This window comes from Lactuca sativa, chromosome 1 (assembly GCF_002870075.4).
Source record: "Lactuca sativa cultivar Salinas chromosome 1, Lsat_Salinas_v11, whole genome shotgun sequence".
Lineage (NCBI taxonomy): Eukaryota > Viridiplantae > Streptophyta > Magnoliopsida > Asterales > Asteraceae > Lactuca > Lactuca sativa.
In genome coordinates, this window is record NC_056623.2 from 99,905,432 (window position 1) to 99,924,754 (window position 19,323).

General features: G+C 32.5%; 4 protein-coding genes across 7 annotated transcripts; 2 read left to right on the forward strand and 2 right to left on the reverse strand.

The window, feature by feature from the left end:
• Positions 1–215: 215 nt before the first annotated feature.
• Positions 216–2,523, reverse strand: LOC111899391 (uncharacterized CRM domain-containing protein At3g25440, chloroplastic). Its single transcript, XM_023895233.3, has 4 exons — positions 2,340–2,523; positions 1,877–2,243; positions 1,376–1,777; positions 216–1,301 (listed from the first exon to the last, which is right to left on the reverse strand). The coding sequence occupies exons 1-4, from the start codon at positions 2,486–2,488 to the stop codon at positions 993–995; spliced, it is 1,227 nt and encodes a 408-aa protein (XP_023751001.1). The 5' UTR covers positions 2,489–2,523; the 3' UTR covers positions 216–992.
• A 7,817-nt stretch (positions 2,524–10,340) lies between these two features.
• Positions 10,341–12,415, forward strand: LOC111899392 (protein FAR1-RELATED SEQUENCE 5). Its single transcript, XM_023895234.3, has 3 exons — positions 10,341–10,538; positions 11,213–11,796; positions 11,934–12,415. Coding segments are annotated over exons 1-3 (780 nt in total). The 5' UTR covers positions 10,341–10,537; the 3' UTR covers positions 12,129–12,415.
• A 1,611-nt stretch (positions 12,416–14,026) lies between these two features.
• On the forward strand, positions 14,027–15,417 carry LOC111899394 (protein FAR1-RELATED SEQUENCE 5). Of its 4 annotated transcripts, none has more exons than XM_023895238.3 (3): positions 14,063–14,236; positions 14,557–15,107; positions 15,182–15,417. In XM_023895238.3, exons 2-3 carry the CDS (start codon positions 14,601–14,603, stop codon positions 15,365–15,367), a joined length of 693 nt encoding a protein of 230 aa, XP_023751006.1. In that variant the 5' UTR covers positions 14,063–14,236; positions 14,557–14,600; the 3' UTR covers positions 15,368–15,417. The 4 variants fall into 4 exon arrangements, with proteins under 4 accessions (XP_042757962.1, XP_023751006.1, XP_023751007.1 ...); XM_023895239.3 differs by having other exon boundaries at positions 14,639–15,107; XM_023895236.3 differs by having other exon boundaries at positions 14,064–14,236; positions 14,584–15,107.
• Positions 15,418–15,508: 91 nt separating this feature from the next.
• Positions 15,509–17,336, reverse strand: LOC111899393 (uncharacterized). Its single transcript, XM_023895235.3, has 8 exons — positions 16,939–17,336; positions 16,763–16,850; positions 16,593–16,678; positions 16,433–16,511; positions 16,280–16,339; positions 16,072–16,193; positions 15,906–15,977; positions 15,509–15,798 (listed from the first exon to the last, which is right to left on the reverse strand). The coding sequence occupies exons 1-8, from the start codon at positions 17,214–17,216 to the stop codon at positions 15,696–15,698; spliced, it is 888 nt and encodes a 295-aa protein (XP_023751003.1). The 5' UTR covers positions 17,217–17,336; the 3' UTR covers positions 15,509–15,695.
• Between the last annotated feature and the right edge of the window lie 1,987 nt (positions 17,337–19,323).

Here is a 19,323-nt window from a genome sequence, read left to right on the forward strand (position 1 = left end):
TGGTATCAATGTCTTTGAGCTTGAGAACCAACGTAGGTTAGCCCAAGTGATCATTTTTGATACGTTAGGAATTGAGAAAAGTTGTCCACATATGAGTAACGTTTGAGGCATCAATAACGCCACTTGGATGATTGAAAAGGATACAACTAACGATTCTCTTCTTTTGCTTACAAACACAAACAAAACCTATCTTTTTCACATAGACGTTTCAACAATTTACTCAATAGTCATTTTCAAAAATTTCCTTTCTACATCCATTTCAATAACGATAAGAATCGACATATGTTGTTTGACTGATATAACCTCATACAAAGAATAACGACAAGATGACACATAAAAATGACACTAGATGTTACCTGGGCCAATTGGCCCAATCATTTATTATTACAATAACTTCTTGGAAACAGATTTCTTACCAACTTATCCAACCATGCTCCAATCTTTTTACCAATTTAATCAAGTGAATGGGTAAAATAAGCAAAATAAAACATCCTTTCATTAGTAAAATAATGCATAATTTGATAGCAAATTGAAACATGGTTTTTTAAAGTGGTAAGAGATCCATTTTTATTGCATAGATTGGTAAATTTTTATGTATTAAAACGGATTACCATTGTAATATGTGGATTTATCACTTAAACCAAATCAAGAAATGATTCCATCTCATTTGATCCATTAATCAAGACTAGATCCTAAATCTATGATCTTGACTTAAATCAGGATAATGATCCACTAACATTTATGATGAAAATTGTGGACAATAATACCATTTTGGCATCAATTCAACCCTAAGGCTCCATTTGTTGTGGGTGACATGACATGACATAACATAACAAGACAGTTTGTACTGTGTTTGGAGTATAAGAGTATACTGGACTTGGATTGATGTCAATGGGACAACCCAAAAAGGTTTCTTATGTGCAAAAGACATGAATACCCTCTTCATCTTCATCATCAAAAATAGCCCTAGAAAACTTTTTAAGGATTATAGTCTATGTTTCTTCATCACAAGAATCCAATTCACTAGTAGACTCATCTGTGCAACTCGTATCACTTAAAGACAGATCATCATCATCATCATCATCATCAACTTCACTTGCTGATAATTCTTGGTTTGATAAACCATCAAGATTCTCCTCAAGAACTTGGTGGGACCCAATAACAGTGTTGCACTTATGATCAGCAGAAGAGTCGCCATAAAGTGCAATGTGTCTATGATATAATTCAAGTTCCTTCTCAGAAATAGCAATGAAATGCCTTACAGACTCCAGAGATTGCTCATACTTTGACTTTTCAAGTGCCTGAATTGTATCAAATCACAAATAAGAACAACAAATCATGCAAAATGAAGATAGGATAATTGGCGTATACTTACTTTTTTCTTGGATAATGTGTCGATTGGACTCATAACCTCTGGCATCACATAATCCTTCCCACGATAAAAGATTATGGTGTCATCTCCGATCACCTGAATTGGGATTCCACCACTTAATCTTGCAATTTCATTAGCATAATCTTGGATTTGACCTGGTTTACAGGGCTTGCAGATGACCTTTACAGTTTCATGTTTTTTCCAATGCATATGCATATTCAGGATGACACCTCCAAACACACCTCTTCTTCCAACTGGAACGTAATTGGATCCTTTTTGAGCCATCTTCTTCATGTAGAATCGTTCTTCACCTGTCATGTCAACGGGTTTCACCATTGGTCCTTGAAGTTTTGAAACTTCATACCTCTTCAGCCTTTCAATCAGCAAGGATTCTTTGATTTTTGCCTGAATGTGTGTTGCATTATCACTTAACAATACAACAGAAGAGATTTGGAGATTGATTGAATTGAAACATAAGATGTTTTGTATGATTGTGATACTGACCTTTTCGAGCTTATATTTGATTCGTTCCTCAGCATTGGCAAACCTGGCTTTTCTTTTAGATCCTTTGATGGTGAGACGACGGGGGTCCTTTTTGTTTGCTAAGTTTCTCTTGTGCTTCTCTTTCTTTCTTTGCAACTTGAGTTTTTTCTTCGTTTTCCATTTGAATTTCTTAGGTGGATCGATTTCATATGCCTCGAATTTGGGTTTGCCTTCTGATATAACGCAACGCACTGTTGATTGATACGATGACGATGACGATGACGAAGACGAAGACCCGTAGTGCCTACAAATTGTCGAGTTTCTGAATGCCCACCAAGTGTTCGATGAAATGAATGAGGATAAACTGGGTTCTTGGTATGGAATTGGCCTGAGTTAACCATGAATTGGCATATGGATGTGAATTCGATGTAATATAAGTATGGATTATCAATGGAGCAATTGAAGAAATTGCGATTATGGATACCTGGTGGTACTGGGAGTGTAAGAGGTGAAAGTGGATTTGAATAATGAAGCAAAGCATCGCCTTCGGAAGCCACCAAATGAACGATTTGCCATATCATCGATTACGATTCGTAAAGAGAGCTTAACAAATAAGCTCAAGAAGTAAAACATATATACTTTTCAGTTTTCATTCATTTACTTAAGAGGACAGTGATGGTGTGCTTAAACATTTATAAAAGAGTAAAATACAATGATTATATTTTATATTCTATTTTTTAAAGTTTATACTCTATTTTCTATTTTTTAAAGTTTATTTTAAAACTTTTATTTTTCATCCCTTGACATACAATGATTATATTACCTTTGTGTATTTTTTTTTTTTTTAAATTTAGTTTAATGATTTTATTATTATTTAAAGTAAAAAAAAGTGCGATCGCCCATTAGTATTTTAGTTTGTTTCTTTGCATCTCTCACATGCTATCGGCAATCCTCTTCCCAAGTATGCCCTTCTTTTCCGACAACTCTCACTTCCGACAATTCTCCCCTCCGACGACTCTCAATTACACTACCACCTATCGGATTTTCAGAAACTAAAAGCATATCAATATTATAAAATCAAACCAAAACATATTGGTTTCAAAAAAACTGAAGCATATCGATTTCAAAACTAGGAAAATCAGTTACAACTAGAAATTAGATCCTCCTAAAATAATCGCCGGAAAGTTAGATCCATTGCCAAATTTAAGTGATGAGAGAGAGAGAGAGAGAGAGAGAGTTTATATTCAAAGTCACCATCTTGTTTCTCCGCTTGTATTCTCTGATCACCCCAATTTGCACCTTTCACATTCGGTTTTTAAAAATCGAAAATCAAAGATCTGAAAACCTGTAACCCACATGGTTCTAAAATCCAAAATCATTTTAGAAATCAAACTCAACATAAAAAGCAAACCCAAACCCAAATAGTTCCAAAAAATAAAAAATGATGGTTAATGTTACTGATGATGAGTTTTGAGCATAACAAACAAAAATTTATGTATGCATGCAACCCTAATTGTTGGATTTATGGTTTCTCTAATTGAACATACAACTTTTGAACATCAAATGAAAAACCCTAAGGGATCTCTATTATTTTCGAAAATCATAACTAGGGTTAGTAAACATGCCTTTGATTGTTATGTAACAATAACAATGAAAATCCAAGTCTTCTTGAACCTTGAGAGCAAACGTCACAAGTATCACGCCTCTAGTAGATCACACTCAAACAAGCAAGGGGATGAGAGAGAGAGAGGAGAGAAGGGGAGGGAGCTTGAGATTTTCGGTTATCCTTCTAGGGTTTATGGTGGTCGAAAATTATAAGACTAAGGGTCTATTTATATTGCAGATAGGATGCCATGTATAACCCTAATTTGAATATAATATTATTAATTCAAATTAGGTAATTATCTATCTCCTTAATTATTCAGATGGGATATTCTAGAAACCCTAGAAGATCCATAGAAAAACTGTCAAAGTCTTCCTTAGGAAGGTTCTGGAACCTTTTGCTCAAGTATTAAACAATTGCACTTTAGCCCCTGCACTCTTAATTAATTCTTTTAATCCCAAAATTAATTCCAATTAATTTATGATTAAATATTAATTAAATATCATAATTTCTTATTAATATATTATTCTCATAATATATTAACACATTATTTATTTCATTTTATTAATCAAATAATAAATTCAACCTCACTCCAAAAGTCATACTGACTGGTTGCTAGTTGTGAGGGCAATCCAAAAGGATTGTGCTACTATCAATTCAAGTACATACCGAATATAGTTATTGGCTTAGACACCTAATCTATATCCCACTTGGATAAGTCTAATAACTATAGTTTCCAATATAACTTCAAATTTTGATTAACAAATTGTAGCTCTCAAAGCCGCTAACTGTCACACCCCAAACCAGAACGGCGGAAAAGTCTGGGGGCGGATGACTTCATTTACAGTATCAATAACAACTGAGTATGAATGAAACATAGCAACCATACATCATACATTACAATATATCAGCATTCATTGTTTTATAAATTTTACTTGTTTGACGATTACACAAAAACAACATAAAGTATGGTTGCTCAAAAGGTAGTAAAACAATCCTGATCCAAGGCTCGAGTACTTGTTCACTGAGTCCCTGAGAATACAAGTCATTTTGAAAAGCATCAACATAGAATCTTGGTGAGTTCATAAACATGTTTGTAGGAAAAACTTTGTAATATATTTTCTTATAATAAGTGTAAAACTTCAAAAAATCCAATATTTTCTATAAGGAGTAGTTTGTGAGTTTCGTTCCAAAACCGTGTATAATTGCATGCACGTCCTTTATTATCCTTGGTTTGTATTTGAAAATAGTGTATCCCCAGAAAATCCTATATTTTCTGTATATAAAAGTGTTGTGGTCTTAAAACCCTAAAACCTGAATGGTAAAATCAGTTTACAAAGTATACGAAACATAGTTTGGTATTTCTTTTAACAAAACTAATGAAGTAAAGCTTATTGTAAACCAAATGGTGTTGTTATTCTCTATGTGAGTCGCTATAACCATGCTTGATATGACTGATATGTCGGCCATGACGTTCTTCAGGCGTCGCTTGTTTAAGGTAAGATATTTGTCACCCTAGACTGGCCTACTCTAGCTGTAGCGAATAGCTCAGGTGTGGGGTTGTCAACCCCGTATAGATCTATACACAAACTCTTGCTCTCTCTCCAAGAGACTCTGGTTATAACTACATGACTTAAGGTTGTACACTAGGTAGGTACGGATGAAGGCGTGTCTCACAAGAGCCTTAACTAAATTTACGCGAACAATATATCCCATTATTTACCGCTTTAAAATAATGTTTCGAATATGCATTTGATTACAAAACATTGGTGATGAAAATACCATTTGTTTTTATCAAAATGGCAAGTATTGTTTGTTATTAGCCCATTTAACATACAATGTGTCGTGAGGCCCAATAAGAAAAACCAATGGGACTATAAGGCCCATAAACATGAAATGAGTATACGAAGCCCAATAAACGTGTATTTAAGTATAACAGGCCCAATAAGTATGTAATGAATATAATAAGCCTAATAAGCATGTTATGGGTGTGACAAACCTAATTCGATTAAAAATGTTGTAGATAGCCCGTTTGTTGTCAAAATGAACGCTTTTAGCTCAAATAACAACCATTTCATAAAAAACCACTTTTTGTAAGTTAAAACAATTTTTTGGCTTTTGGCTTTTCTATCCCTGTTTTAGAAAATTTATAGAAAAATTATCGTAAGTCGAAATTTGGATCCGTAAACTCTGAGAGTTTGGAAATTGAGTCTACTTTGTTCATAATTTTTGCCATAATTTTTAATGGCCTCAAACAAATGTGAAATTGTTAATCTTCACAGACTAGTATGAGGACAATGCAGACACTACACAACATTAAGTTGAGTTACCTTCCAGTAGAGGTGGGTCTACGGCCACAATGTCGGCCCACCAGTAGGAGTTGTCTTTAGATGAGTGTCTTTGTGATAATTGTCTAGGTTTGCTACTACTTGATGTGTCTTATATGCCAGTATGATATGTTATATGCGATAGTGGTAGTAAGAGGGAAATAGTCCCCCGATTTGGTTGTTAGGACCGAAGGGTAGGTCGGACACCTCAGATATGTCTGACAACATGATTATGATATGTTATTATGTGATAGTGGTAAGAGTGAAACAGTCCCCATGGCCAGTTGAGATAGACCGGAGGGTAGGCAGGCACCCCAGAATGGCCTGACATAGGTAGGTCAGCACCCTAGAATGGCTTGACATGGGTAGGTCAACACCCCAAAATGGCTTGACATGGATAGTTCAGGCACCCCAGAATTGCCCGACAGTATGTATGATTGCATGGTATGTGGTATGATGGGTTGGTCATACCCCAGAATGACCTGTTTTTGGTTTTTAGTTTTGGTTTCAGGTACCTCTTCGTCGAAGGGGTAGGAGCCGACAGGGTAGCAGCGCATCGCACACACATGATTTCGCATTTTAGATTTTTGGGATTGTACTCTAACATTATTACTATTTGACGATATGGTTTTTGAGACATTTAACTATGGTATATGAATTCATATGATATCAATAATGTTTTCATCAAACAAATTTTATAAGCAATATAGTTAAAACAAAAAAATTTGGTCTCGATTTTTGGGATATTACAATCTGACTATATATAGGAAACATGCATAAAAATAAAAACGTACACAAAATTTACCTTGAAAGGTAAAGAAACTTGAACCTGACTCATATATAGGAAATGTACATAAAAATAAGCAGGAAAAAAACATACGTTGGAAAAAACAAGTGTTTTTTTTTTAAAAAAAAATAATGAATGATGTTCTAAATTTATATCGAGAAAAACAAGTAATTAAAAGAAACTAACGAACGAAAGTTCTAAATTTATGTTGAGAAATTGATTGCCTCGAATTCATAACGACACATACATAAAAATAAGTAAGTAATAATTTTTTTTTTTAAGTTTACGAATGAAAGTTATTAGGATAAATTAAACTATATATATACTGCTAGTGTAAACATGAAAGTTTAGAAAATCGATTGGTGAAAGTGACATTTAAAATGAAGACGTGGAAGTAACATTTTTAAAAGTAAAGCATTTATTATAAAAAGTGAATAATATCTCTAAATATTATTAAAAGAGAAATCTTATAACATCATTTAAAACAATCTGGGCCGTTGATTGTATTTTCTTTATAGGTTTTACACCCTTAGATCAATTTGTTTACGTCACCTTGATCGAACAAGAAGTCAACCCATTATATTAGGAAATTAAATGTCAGAATTGAATGAAAATGATACTTGAATTCTTTTCAAACTTACAACTACAACATTGGTTCCTTATTAATGTAAACCTTAAATTTAGACTATATTTCCATTCAAAATTGTTTTTCAAATATATTATATGTTGAAATCTCGGAAACTATTAATTTCAAATTTCAAAAGTTTCGGATATTATTATGAACCAATACACTTTCAAGCATGATATCTTCTATTTTAAGTTTAAATGAGATTTCAATTGTTTACCTGCTAATTTTCATCATATTGACTTGTATATATATTTCAAACATTTTTAATAATTGATTTACACAAACATTATGTCATAATTCCTCCGCAGAAAACAAAAGCAAAAAAACTTCAACCTTTCCATCAGTCTGATTAGTCGAATAAATGTATGTACTTATTTCTTAAATCCTTTTAATCTGTAAATTTGATATTGTTTTCGAATTTATATGTTTTTACTCATTCGTATGGTTCTTTGTTGAATACTTATATTTTGGATGTATAATGTTGTTTTTGAAATTTTTTTTGATGTTGTGTTTGGTTCTTGGTTCCATCTTTTTAATCGGTAACTATGATCCTATTTTTGAAAACAGTAAACGCAATGTTAAAATTAGATGTTATATATAATGAAATTATGATGTTGCATGTGTGTGCACACCTTTGTAAAATATCAATAGATAAGACAAGTAAGGACATGACATAATATAACAGACAGGTTGTATAAAGACATCAACGCCCTCATTAGAAAGTTTTCTTATGTCTCCAGTAGTAACAGAATAAGAATAAGAAATATATCTTCTCAACAACCGATGTGAGCTTTAAAGTTAAATATAAGCATGTTGTGAAAGATGAAAATAGGCTCCTGTATTCTTTGTTAAAAAAGAATTGGTACCATACACGGGAAAATAAGAATGCACGGTATAATAGAAGTGTGTACTCAACTAGAGTCAGCATTTGACCCTGAAATACCAACAACGCACCTCAGTACCTTTTGAAAAAAATTTAGGTATACTCAAGGACCAAAAATGTAATCTATATATATATATATATATATATATATATATATATATATATATATATATATATATATATATATATATATATTGTTGTATGCTATATGTTTTTTAGTTTTGGTCCAAAGGCAAAATGGTCATTTAAAAATAACTAACAGCTAGACTATTAACTTAGGCAATCATAAAAGTTTTATAAAACAGTGAAACAAGGTCTAAAACTACAACCTGATTCTTTTAGGGACCAAAACCGAAAAAATCAACTAAACACAAGGACCAAATATGTAAATTACTAAAAATAAATGAAAAATCTTTTGTTTATACCAATCCCCCCCCCCTGGCGGTTTTGAGGTCATGTTGGTGGATTGAGCTTCATCACTTCTGTCTCTAATTTGCTCTTTGCTTTATAGTAAGGAATGTTCTTTACTACCACTGGATCATTTATTGCACGTTCAGGATCCATTGATATAATCCCTGTTGTATTTCAAATTCCATAACAAAAGTAATTAATTAATTTCTCATTGAAGTTAATAAATTATTAATTTATCTCACTTCTTGCTCATCCAAGTTTTCTCATTACTATAGTATCACGAAGTTAATCATATCACATACTTTTCTAAATAAGAAACAATAATATCAACAAAAGAAGCTATTTAATTTCGTAATATAGTTGAATTAAAAAATAAGTAAATAAATAAATAATAAGAAGAAGAACCTTGTATTACCACCATATTTTATGTTTGACCTCATCATCATATTTAAATTCTCTCATAATTTGAGACATTGTAATTAACCAAAATGCAACAATGTTTGGATCTTTCATGCTATCAATAATATCTTGAAACAAAAAAACATATGTTTTGAAGTTTTAAAATGAGATAACTGTTACAAGAGGAAAAGGGGTAGAATCATAATTGGCATTTGCCTCATAAGGGTTTTTTGTTTTTTTCATTATGTTGTAAGCTTTGCATGGAAGTTCGATAATCTGCAAAGTAAATAAAACTAAGGGGGTGTTTCTTTTTTCCTTCATTAAACTTTGTAGTGAATGAAACACAATGGATTATGAGAAATCACAAAAAAATAAGAACCAAATTTAGGAACCAACATCGAACAAAAACCCTACTTTATTTACTTCAAAAAAATCAACGTACCTGCACATTCTCAAAATCATAGAACGAATTTCACAAAAAAAAAATGTTATTTCATAAAAAAAATGAGCCTGAAAAAAAAGATGGTGGTAAACCGAAGAAGTCATATCCAAATCCACAGGAAAAAAAACAAAGATATAAACATAAATGATGGACTTGATAAATGATTTTTGTCATATTATCTCTAAAATAAAAAAGAAGCAATCAAATGAATCTTAACATTAGCGAAGATAGTGACAATAACTCAAATTAATGAAAAAAAAAGAGATATGATATTAGAGATGAAATGAAGGTAGATGATTAGTTTCGGTGCAGATTTATTGATTATAATTTCTTTATATTTAATATTGTGGGGGGTTTTATGTGATTCATTTTGAAATAACATAAATAAGTTGCTATTTTTTGAAATAAACAATTATATTTCGCAATATAGTCATAAAATAACAATGTATTTTGAAAGTACATTGTATAATGTTGGATTATACTTGTGTAGACCCATTTTCACGCATGGTTGGCTATATATAGTTGTTTTCAGTGTCACAAGTAAAAAATGTTTGAATGTACTTATATGTGACAAACAGGGTCATTGAACTAATAAAACAAAAAAATGTTGTCTATAAAGAGGTCCTTCAATGCTATATATATTTACCGATTTTAGTATAATTTCTATACATTTCAATGATACCAATAACCCTGTTTTTTATAACTATTCTGTAATATCTATATAAATTTGTATTTTATTTATGTGTTCCAACGTTTAACGCAGATCATAATCTAATTATTTTAAAAAGTGAAGATTTCAATTATCGATGGAAACATCTCTTATATCGGCATAGTTAATGTATTTTATTAACTTTAGTAAAAAAAATTATTGACAAATGAAAATAAAATAAAATATACTCCCTTATGGTAACAAAAACAAATATTTAACTATTTTCACAATTTATTATTCAAAAAATTCATATAACTGACCCAAACCCGTTTTATTTTGCCTGAATAGTCTCCCTTGTTTGCAAATTGCAATTGCCCTCGAAACAAGTCTCATCTCACGGCTTCTGCACTCTCGACCTCCCCTCCTTTGGCTTCCGTCCATATAATCCCCAACCGCATCTCTCTCTCTCTCTCTCTCTCTCTCTCTCTCTCTCTCACTGTAGCTCTGAACAATCCTCACATCGCGATCATCATACTCTTAATCCCAATTTTTGAGTAAGTTCTCACCCTTTTTCTTTCGTTTCTGTAAAATTTAATGCAATCCCATATCAGTTCTTGAATTATTTCGCCAAAAACACTATCTTTCTTCCATAAGTTCCGTAACAATGTGCTTCTTTGAACGAAAACAAGACATAAGGGATATTCAATTGACGATTTTTGTATTAATTGGTTTTTAATTTATGTTCTGGGGTAGCGTAGAATTTTTGATATCATATTCAAACATCTTTTCTCTCTTGTTACTTCCTTTCGCATTTGATTCAGTAGAGGGAAACTATATGAAATGCTAATGCTTGCTAGTGTTTGTGAATTTTTACTAAACGCGACTAGTTTTAGCTGTTAATTGTGTAATCCACGTGATGTATATTCTTAATTCAATTCAGTTTGAATCGCCATTTGAGCTTTTTATCCGCCAATCATGTTTGGATTTCTTATACAAATTAGTATGCAAAATCCAAATGTGCTAAAAATTGAATTAGCTAATTGAAGATGGGTTCTAAATTTCTGTAATTTTTCCTTCGCACACCAATCCCAAATCAACCGTTCAAAGAAAATGAGGGCAAATTTATAAAAGAAACATCTAGATTACCTTTTTGCCTATTTCCTATGTATGTGTGTTCTAATTTCTTCTTTTTCTTGACAAATTTTTCAAAATGGTTCTTGTATGACAGTGGATTTTGAGGTTGATGATGATGATGTCAATGGTGAGGTACTACTAAACTCCACAGAGCTTGAGATAGAAAGCCGAAAAGGCGATGAAGATGACAATGACAATGACAATGACATGGTAGGATGTTCCCTTGAAGGTGTATTATTTCACAACAACCATGACATAAAAATCGATCAAGATGAGCCCGAAAGAGGCATAATCCCACTAGATGGGTCCCACAATGTTAACATTGAAGAACCATATATTGGTCAAGAGTTTGAATCTGAAGCATCTGCACATGCATTCTACAATGCATATGCAACAAAAGTTGGATTTGTTATCCGTGTAAGCAAGCTTTCAAGATCAAGGCGTGATGGAACAGCTATAGGAAGAGCTCTTGTTTGTAACAAAGAAGGGTTTCGGATGCCAGATAAGCGTGAAAAAATAGTAAGACAAAGGGTGGAAACAAGAGTTGGTTGTAGAGCAATGGTTTTAGTTAGGAAAGTAAGCTCTGGAAAATGGGTGATTACAAAATTCGTAAAAGAGCATACTCATCCATTAACACCTGGAAAAGGGAGAAGGGATTTGATTTATGACCAATATCCGGTTTGTCTTAATCTCTATCTTATTCTATCAGTTTATTTGATCTCATTTATTTTACGTTATATGGAATGACTTAATGGGTTAAGCTTGAAAAGAGTGATTAGGGTTTTGATGCAGATTTTTGATTTGGTTGATTGCAGAATGAGCATGATAAGATCAGGGAACTATCACAACAGCTAGCAATTGAGAAAAGAAGATCAGCAACCTACAAAAGACATTTGGAAATGGTTTTTGAGCACATTGAGGAACACAATCAGTCATTGTCAAAAAAGATTCAAGAGATTGTAAACAACGTGAGTGCAATGGAGTCGAAAGAGATTGAAACTCATAGATAGATAATAAGTTTGAAACTTCTTGTCTTTTTTGATTGAGAATAAGTCAAATTTTTCATCATATACAGGAATGTTTAGATGGTGTTGCTTCTTGATTTGCAACTTACTCATTTTAGAAAATGTTTTTTTTTTTTTTTTTTTTTTTTTTTTTTACTTTCATCTTTTGAAAGACTTGTGTACAAGTTGAAACCTTATATGGTAGTTAAAGGGGGTAAATGCAAGAAATAGCAACGTGTTTTTACTTTTGTTTGCTCTCGTATTAAATACTATATTTCTTAATATGTATAAAACATATTGCTTTTTTTTTTTTTTTTAATGTTTTGTTAATTGCAATCGACTAAAAAGAAAGTCAAAAACCATAATATTGTTTTTAAAATTTAGTTATAAGACTTACGAAATATATATTTAGCCAAAAAGAAGACATTATTGTAAGTCATCTTAAATATGTATCGGCCATAGTTTCAACACTTTCTAGTATTCTAACCAATTACTCGCTATAAGTCGTTTAACTCGACGTATTTTAAGTCCAAAGAAATATGACTATAGTCCATTAATTTTATAGTTTTAAAACCGTCTAAATAAAAAAACCGTGTCATACTTATTGCACTTTCTAAACTAAACCGAACAAAACCATATATAAACATAATTGTAGTTAAAACTGCAAACCGCGTCAAACATAAAATTCAATCAGCGCAATTTTAACAAACTAAAAACTGATCTATGCACTCCTATGCCACTAACTATTGCCTAGTTGGTCCCCGACACAATGGAACCTATGCAGAGTCTCAAAAACCAATTCATGTTGTCCAAACAGTTTTAACCAAAAATATTACTTAAATCTGTTTTACGTTTTGCAAAATTGTGATTGTAAGATCCTACTAAGGGGGTGTTTGGGATTACTTTTTAAGCTTAAAAGTCCTTTTTATATAAGGAGTTAAGGATTTTTTGGCTAGTGACTTTTTCTAAAAAAAAAATTTTAAAAAGTATTTGTATTTGTTTTTAGGTAGCGGTGTAAACGAGCCGAGCCGAGCCCGAGCCTAACCAAGCTCGAGTTCGGCTCGTTTAATTTTGAAGAAGCTCGAGCTCGAGCTCGATTCGAGCCTTAAAATGAAGCTCGAGCTCGGCTCATGAACAATTTAGTGAGCTCGCGAGCCTAAACGAGCTTATACGAGCCTATATATATATATATATATATATATATATATATATATATATATATATATATATATATATATATATATATGCTCGTTTAGGCTCATTTAGGCTCGCGAGCCCACTAGCTGAAGCTCAGCTCGAGCTCGTTTAATAAACGAGCCTCATATTTGGGCTCGAGCTCGGCTCGGGCTCGTTTAATTCGATCCCGAGTCGAGCTTTTAACGAGTCGATTCCGAGTAGCGCGGCTCACTTACACCCCTATTTTTAGGGCTTTTCAGGTTAAAAAAGTCTCAAAAATCATAAAAAGATAGGATTTTGTAACTTTTGAAACATTATATTTTCCTTCTACACAAAAAGTTAATTAAAAAATATTTTTCAATACTCAAACATATTTTGGATCTTTTTTAACTTTTTTAAAAAGTTAAAAGTCAAAATTATTTTGAAAACAATCCCAAACATGTTCTAAAATGAATTTATATTCAAATTTTCTCAAAATAATGTAATCAATTTTAATTTCTTAAAAATCATTGTTATTTTTGTTGCTAAAAAAATGTAAACATTAAGAATAAAACATGTTAATTAGAAATAAGATCATTTTGACAATATATAAGTAAGACATAAGACCGCATATGAATTATTATTTGTATGCTCTGTCTAATCTAATAAGATAATTGATAAAATGATAATGATTTAGAAAACTTGTAATTTTTATACTCGGTTATATGATAAAATGACATGCTATTTTTCGTGTAGAGTCTTAAAATTGTAAAATCATAAATCAAAATCTGAGATTTTAACCATGTAACTTCAAAACCCTTAGGGTTCGATAATTCACAGATCACCTTCCACCTTAGTGCCACCATATCCGCCTTCGAAGCTCACCGCATAACCTCCGTCGACTAACGCACTAACGTCGAATTTTTCAAAGCTCGCCTCCAACTTCTACAGCCTGATTTGTGAGTTCTAATCTTCTAATTTCTGCTCAAGTTTATTTCTTTTGCAACCCCATCGAATGAGTATGATATTTCAGGATTCGATTATCGTTAGTAATAACGTGTAATTCTTCCCAAAATTAAATGGAGTTATATGTACATGTTTACAGAATGCAAGCTCAAATCCTCTAAATCGGTGGTCATGTTTTCCCAATTAGGATTTCTATTTTGAGTACATTTGAATATCGCACCACTTCATGAATCCTATAACGTTGAAATCAATTGATTCTAAATATGTTATTTTGCCTAATCCCCATTGCTCTTTTAACATTTATCAATTACAGTATATGTTTGCTGTTTGTTTGTTCAAGCATGAAGGATAAATTAAATGTCTTCCTTCTATCATGATCCAACAACTGCTTGTAGAACACAATCCACATGTCATGAAGGAGATATAGCTTGGAATCATGCAAGTGAAGTTCTATCCATGGATGAAAATTTGGAAAATGACATTGAAAAGACAGAAACACCTTCAGAAAATCATCAAGAACCATGTGAAGGTATGCTATTTGAATCAGAAGAAGCAGCAAGAACATTTTATGATGAGTATGCAACCCGGGTTGGTTTCATTACCCGTGTTTTATCCTCTCGTAAGTCAGAGAGGGACGGAAGCGTAATTTCGCGTGGCCTTGGATGTAGAGGTGATTCAGAACATCATAACAACAAGAAGAACACTATGAATATGATCCAGAAAATGAATAAAAAAAGTCGAGAAATTTGCACAGCAATGATTTTAGTAAAGAGAGAGAAACCTGGGAATTGGGTTGTTAGAAAATTTGTGAAGGAACACAATCATCCACTTTGTGTTTCAGTTTCTAAAAAACGTGCAACATTTGTAAGTTTTCATTCACTTCTTTATATAAAATCTTGTTAAAAGAATAATTTTTTTAATATTAATGTTTTGTGTAGGATGAAAAAGACAAGAGAATTCAAGAACTAAGTGGTGAATTGCGTGTAAAGAAGCGATTAAGTGCATTATACAGAGAACAACTTCTTGCTTTAATGAAAGATGTTGATGATCATAATGAACATCTATCTTCAAAAGTTCAAGTTGTAAGAAATAATTTAAAAAAACTTGAAGCAAGGATTGTATAATTGTAAGTATTTATTATATCTAAATTTCCCATGGTGCCCTTTTGAGGATAGTGTTTATAGAGTTCGAAACCTCAAATAGCTTTTAAAACCATTCTTCATTGATAAAAGTATAAAACAAGTTTACTTCAAGACTCATACATAGGAATAAAAATTGAAGTCATAAATTCAAACTTGAGGTGTTTCCATATTAAACTTAATAAAGTTCGACTCATAAATTCAAACTCTAATAATAATTCAATAAAAACTCAAAGCTTTGCTTTTTTTTTTTTAAACAGCTACTCATACTCTCTAATCTACTCATAAATTTACACCTAAAGAAAACAATGGTTTAAATCTTGAAGTATTTGTATCCATCTAAAGGGTTTTTCATTCCTTCTTCCCAATCACCAATTTTCCTTCCACCAAATACTACTTGTTGTATACCCAAATACCTGCCAAATTTATTAAAAAAAAAAAAAAAAAAACACATTTTCAAACATTATTAATCCAGACAACACTTTATCCTTAATGAGAATAAATAAAAGAATCAGAAGCTTACTCTGAACTCAATACAGTGAGACAATTGAGAAGAACATCAAGAGCAAAGTAATCTGAAGTACCTATGTCTACCCTGTTTGTTCCACATTTTTCAAAACTTATTAATTACTTATTTTACAAACATATATTACAATATAATTTAATAAAATAATATCAAAATTCCATACCAAACACGTCCCCAATTATCCTGAAACTCAACATCCCCAACATCATGAAACGATGATGGCATCACATTGAAGCCCTTATCTGCATCATACAAAGGATTGTATTCCATGGATGTATTTGCCAACTGCCACGTATACATCACAATTCACAAATTTAATATTATATATCATCAAATCACTACAAATTATTTATATATATCATGTTTGTCACCTGCAAATTAGAAGAATTATATGCACCTAATCGACCCATGACATACCATGACTGAATAACCTGTGTGTCACGTATAAACAAGATTAATTAATTATAGATTTTTTTTATTCTTTGTTTAAAATGGAATCAAGAAAATGAGAAGAATTTAGTTACACTGCCAATTAGGTCAACATCTCGATCAGAAGGTGGACCATATAACTTGAACCATATATGGGAACCAACAGGACTGAAGCTGTTAATCACAAATCAAAAGAAATTAAGAGCGATTATGTTCATCGATCATCATACAAGAGTGTAAATACAAGTTAATTACTCTCTAAATGTGACTTTGAATGCAACAACAGAACCAGTTTTAGCTTTGTGAAAATCTCTCCCTTTTTTCCGAATCCTATCTTCAACCTGTACAATCATATTTGTTGATTTTGTTCGTCGTTTAAACAAATGTAAGATTGCAGAAATGAAAACAGATACTGTTATTATTACCTTCTGTCTCATTTGTTCTGGCTTTCCAATGGTGTCACCAAGAACATTTCGAAGCTCAATGTCGTTTTTTGCTGCATCTTCTAATACCCTGCAACCATTCATGGAAATGGTTTGGCTTCAAAGTTGAAAGAATGGGGAATTGAATGATGTAAGAAGAAAAGGAGGCGAGAGATTACTTAGCCCAAGAAGGATAATTGTGAAGTCGTTCGTATTCCCGTTTCCTCTTCTCTTCTCGAACCTTGAGCAACCGCCGACCTCTAGCGGTCGTACCTGAGCCTTTCGCGTCCTCGACTGCTGAACCGCCGCCATCGCCATCCTTGTTGCCGGAAGATTTCGCACTTACGGTGGCGATCGTTGTTCTAATGTTCCCTGGAACGAATTTGGGACAGAAATAGAGAGTTTCTTGATTCAATGAAATTGAAGAACAGCGATTGAATGCACTGCACATGTGCATCTTCCAGATTAAATAATTTGATGAAGATCGTTGTACTGAATTGAAGGTTATGGTCGTTTGAGGATAAGCAGACGTTAGGGTTCTAAGGAGGTTTATCGTTTTGAGCGGATAAATGTAGTTATGTTTAGACATTGTTTGGGATTTTATTACGAAACTCACTTTGATAACTTTTGGGCAAAAACATTTATTGATTTATATCGGTAAAAAAATGAATTTTCTAAAAGGTTTGTGGTAGGAAAAAAAAATGTTTGAATTATTTTTTTTAGTAAAAAGTTTATTAGCTTATATATGTTTTAGTGAATATTTGTCTTTACATATAAAAGTATCAAAAATTTTAAATTATTGAAATATTTTTTTTTTGAAAGAATTAATAAAAACTTATTTTAAGGGGTGTTTGTTTTAGCTTATTTTTCAAGGTTTTAGTTTATCGGTTCATTTTTTGAACTTATAAAAAATTAATGTTTGGATTAGCTTATTAGCTTAAGCATATAAACTCATTTTATCTAAAAATAAGCTATTTTTCATAATTCTTGAGTGAAAACAACTTTTTTTCCCAAATGATTAGCTTATTTGTCTATATTTACCTATTTACCCTTAACCTTAAATATTTTTTCTTTTCTCAACACTATATTATTCTCCTTTTTAGACATTTTATAAAAATAAGCTAATCAAAACACTATTTTTAAAAAGCTTATTAGCTAATAAGTTATAAGGTAATCCAAACACCTTTTTAGACTGTTAGTGGTGTTTGATTGCACATATGGCTCCCGATTGAGGGCGAGACCCGTTTGGTTATGCTAGTTTGGGTAAGACCCGTGGGCGAGTCCCATTTGATTATGTTAGCTTGGGTGAGACCCATGGGTGATGCCCGATTGGTTATGTTATCTTGGGTGAGCCGACCATTCAGACGTTTGAGGTTGTAACATCTTGATATTTAGGTATTTCCACTTTTAGCCCTTGATATGAGTATTGTTGCTTACTGGACCAAAATGGCATTTTTGTAAATTTTGGGACTCGATCACGTACGCTGGGCGTACGTGGTAGAATCCCAAACCCTATTTTTTAGGGTTTGGATCCTATTTAAACATCCTTAACTCCCAAGACTTCTTTCTTTCATCAGCCCCCGGCCCCATTTCGACCCCTTTGCAAACCCTAATTCGATTTTGAGCATTCTTGAGCCATTGGTGTGTGTGTGTTTTGGTGTTCATAGAGGAAGAATAAGGAAAAGAGAACAACTTGAAAGTTAGGAACAACCTTGGATCTAGAAGTTTTACACACTGCTACATCTCTATAAAGTATAAAGTTCATACCTTGAGGCTTATTTGGTTAGATCTAGCTTGTATGATGTTATTATGTGCTTTTGTCCCCAATCAATGTTTTTCTTGAGTATGTCATGCTCTAGACCCAAATGGATTGTCCTTCTAGATGTTTTTGGAGTATCTAAGGTCATAAAAATGCAATCTTAATTATTAGTTTTCTTCCATGCATGGGGTATAATGTCTTAATGAGTTAAGAAGTTAGGGTTTTTGCTATTGGGCACTTAATAGCCATGCAAGACCATAAAGTTGGAAATTTATGGTTAAGGACGTTAGTTGAGGATTAGATCTGGAAATTAGGAAAAAAGAGCTTAGGGATTAGGCTCTTAATAAGAAGGAAAAAGGAGCAGTTGCGCACGTTAGGCGTAACCCAAGTACGTTGCGCGTACGAGGTCAAACCTTGCATTTTTGGACAAGCCTCGTGTATGCTAAGCGTACAAGCTTAGTACATTGGGCGTACTCAGCTTTGTTGACCAGGTTTGACTTTTTAACTTTGACCAGGATTTAACCAAGTTTGATCTAAGGGTATTTTGGGCATTTTGTGTTGTATTTGAGATTGGTCACTATTTGATGAATAGGTGACGAGTAGAGCTGATCTTCGGAGCAGAGACCTATTCAACTATTTGTTCGGATTAAGGGGTGAGTTTTCCTCACTGTTCTTGTGGGTCGAACACACCAATGCCGACCCATTTGATTATGTATCATGGTATAGAGGAAGATGCTATGCTATAGTGATCTGTTAGATCTGTGTCCTAGTATATAGGATGTTGCTATGCGACAGTGATCTGTAG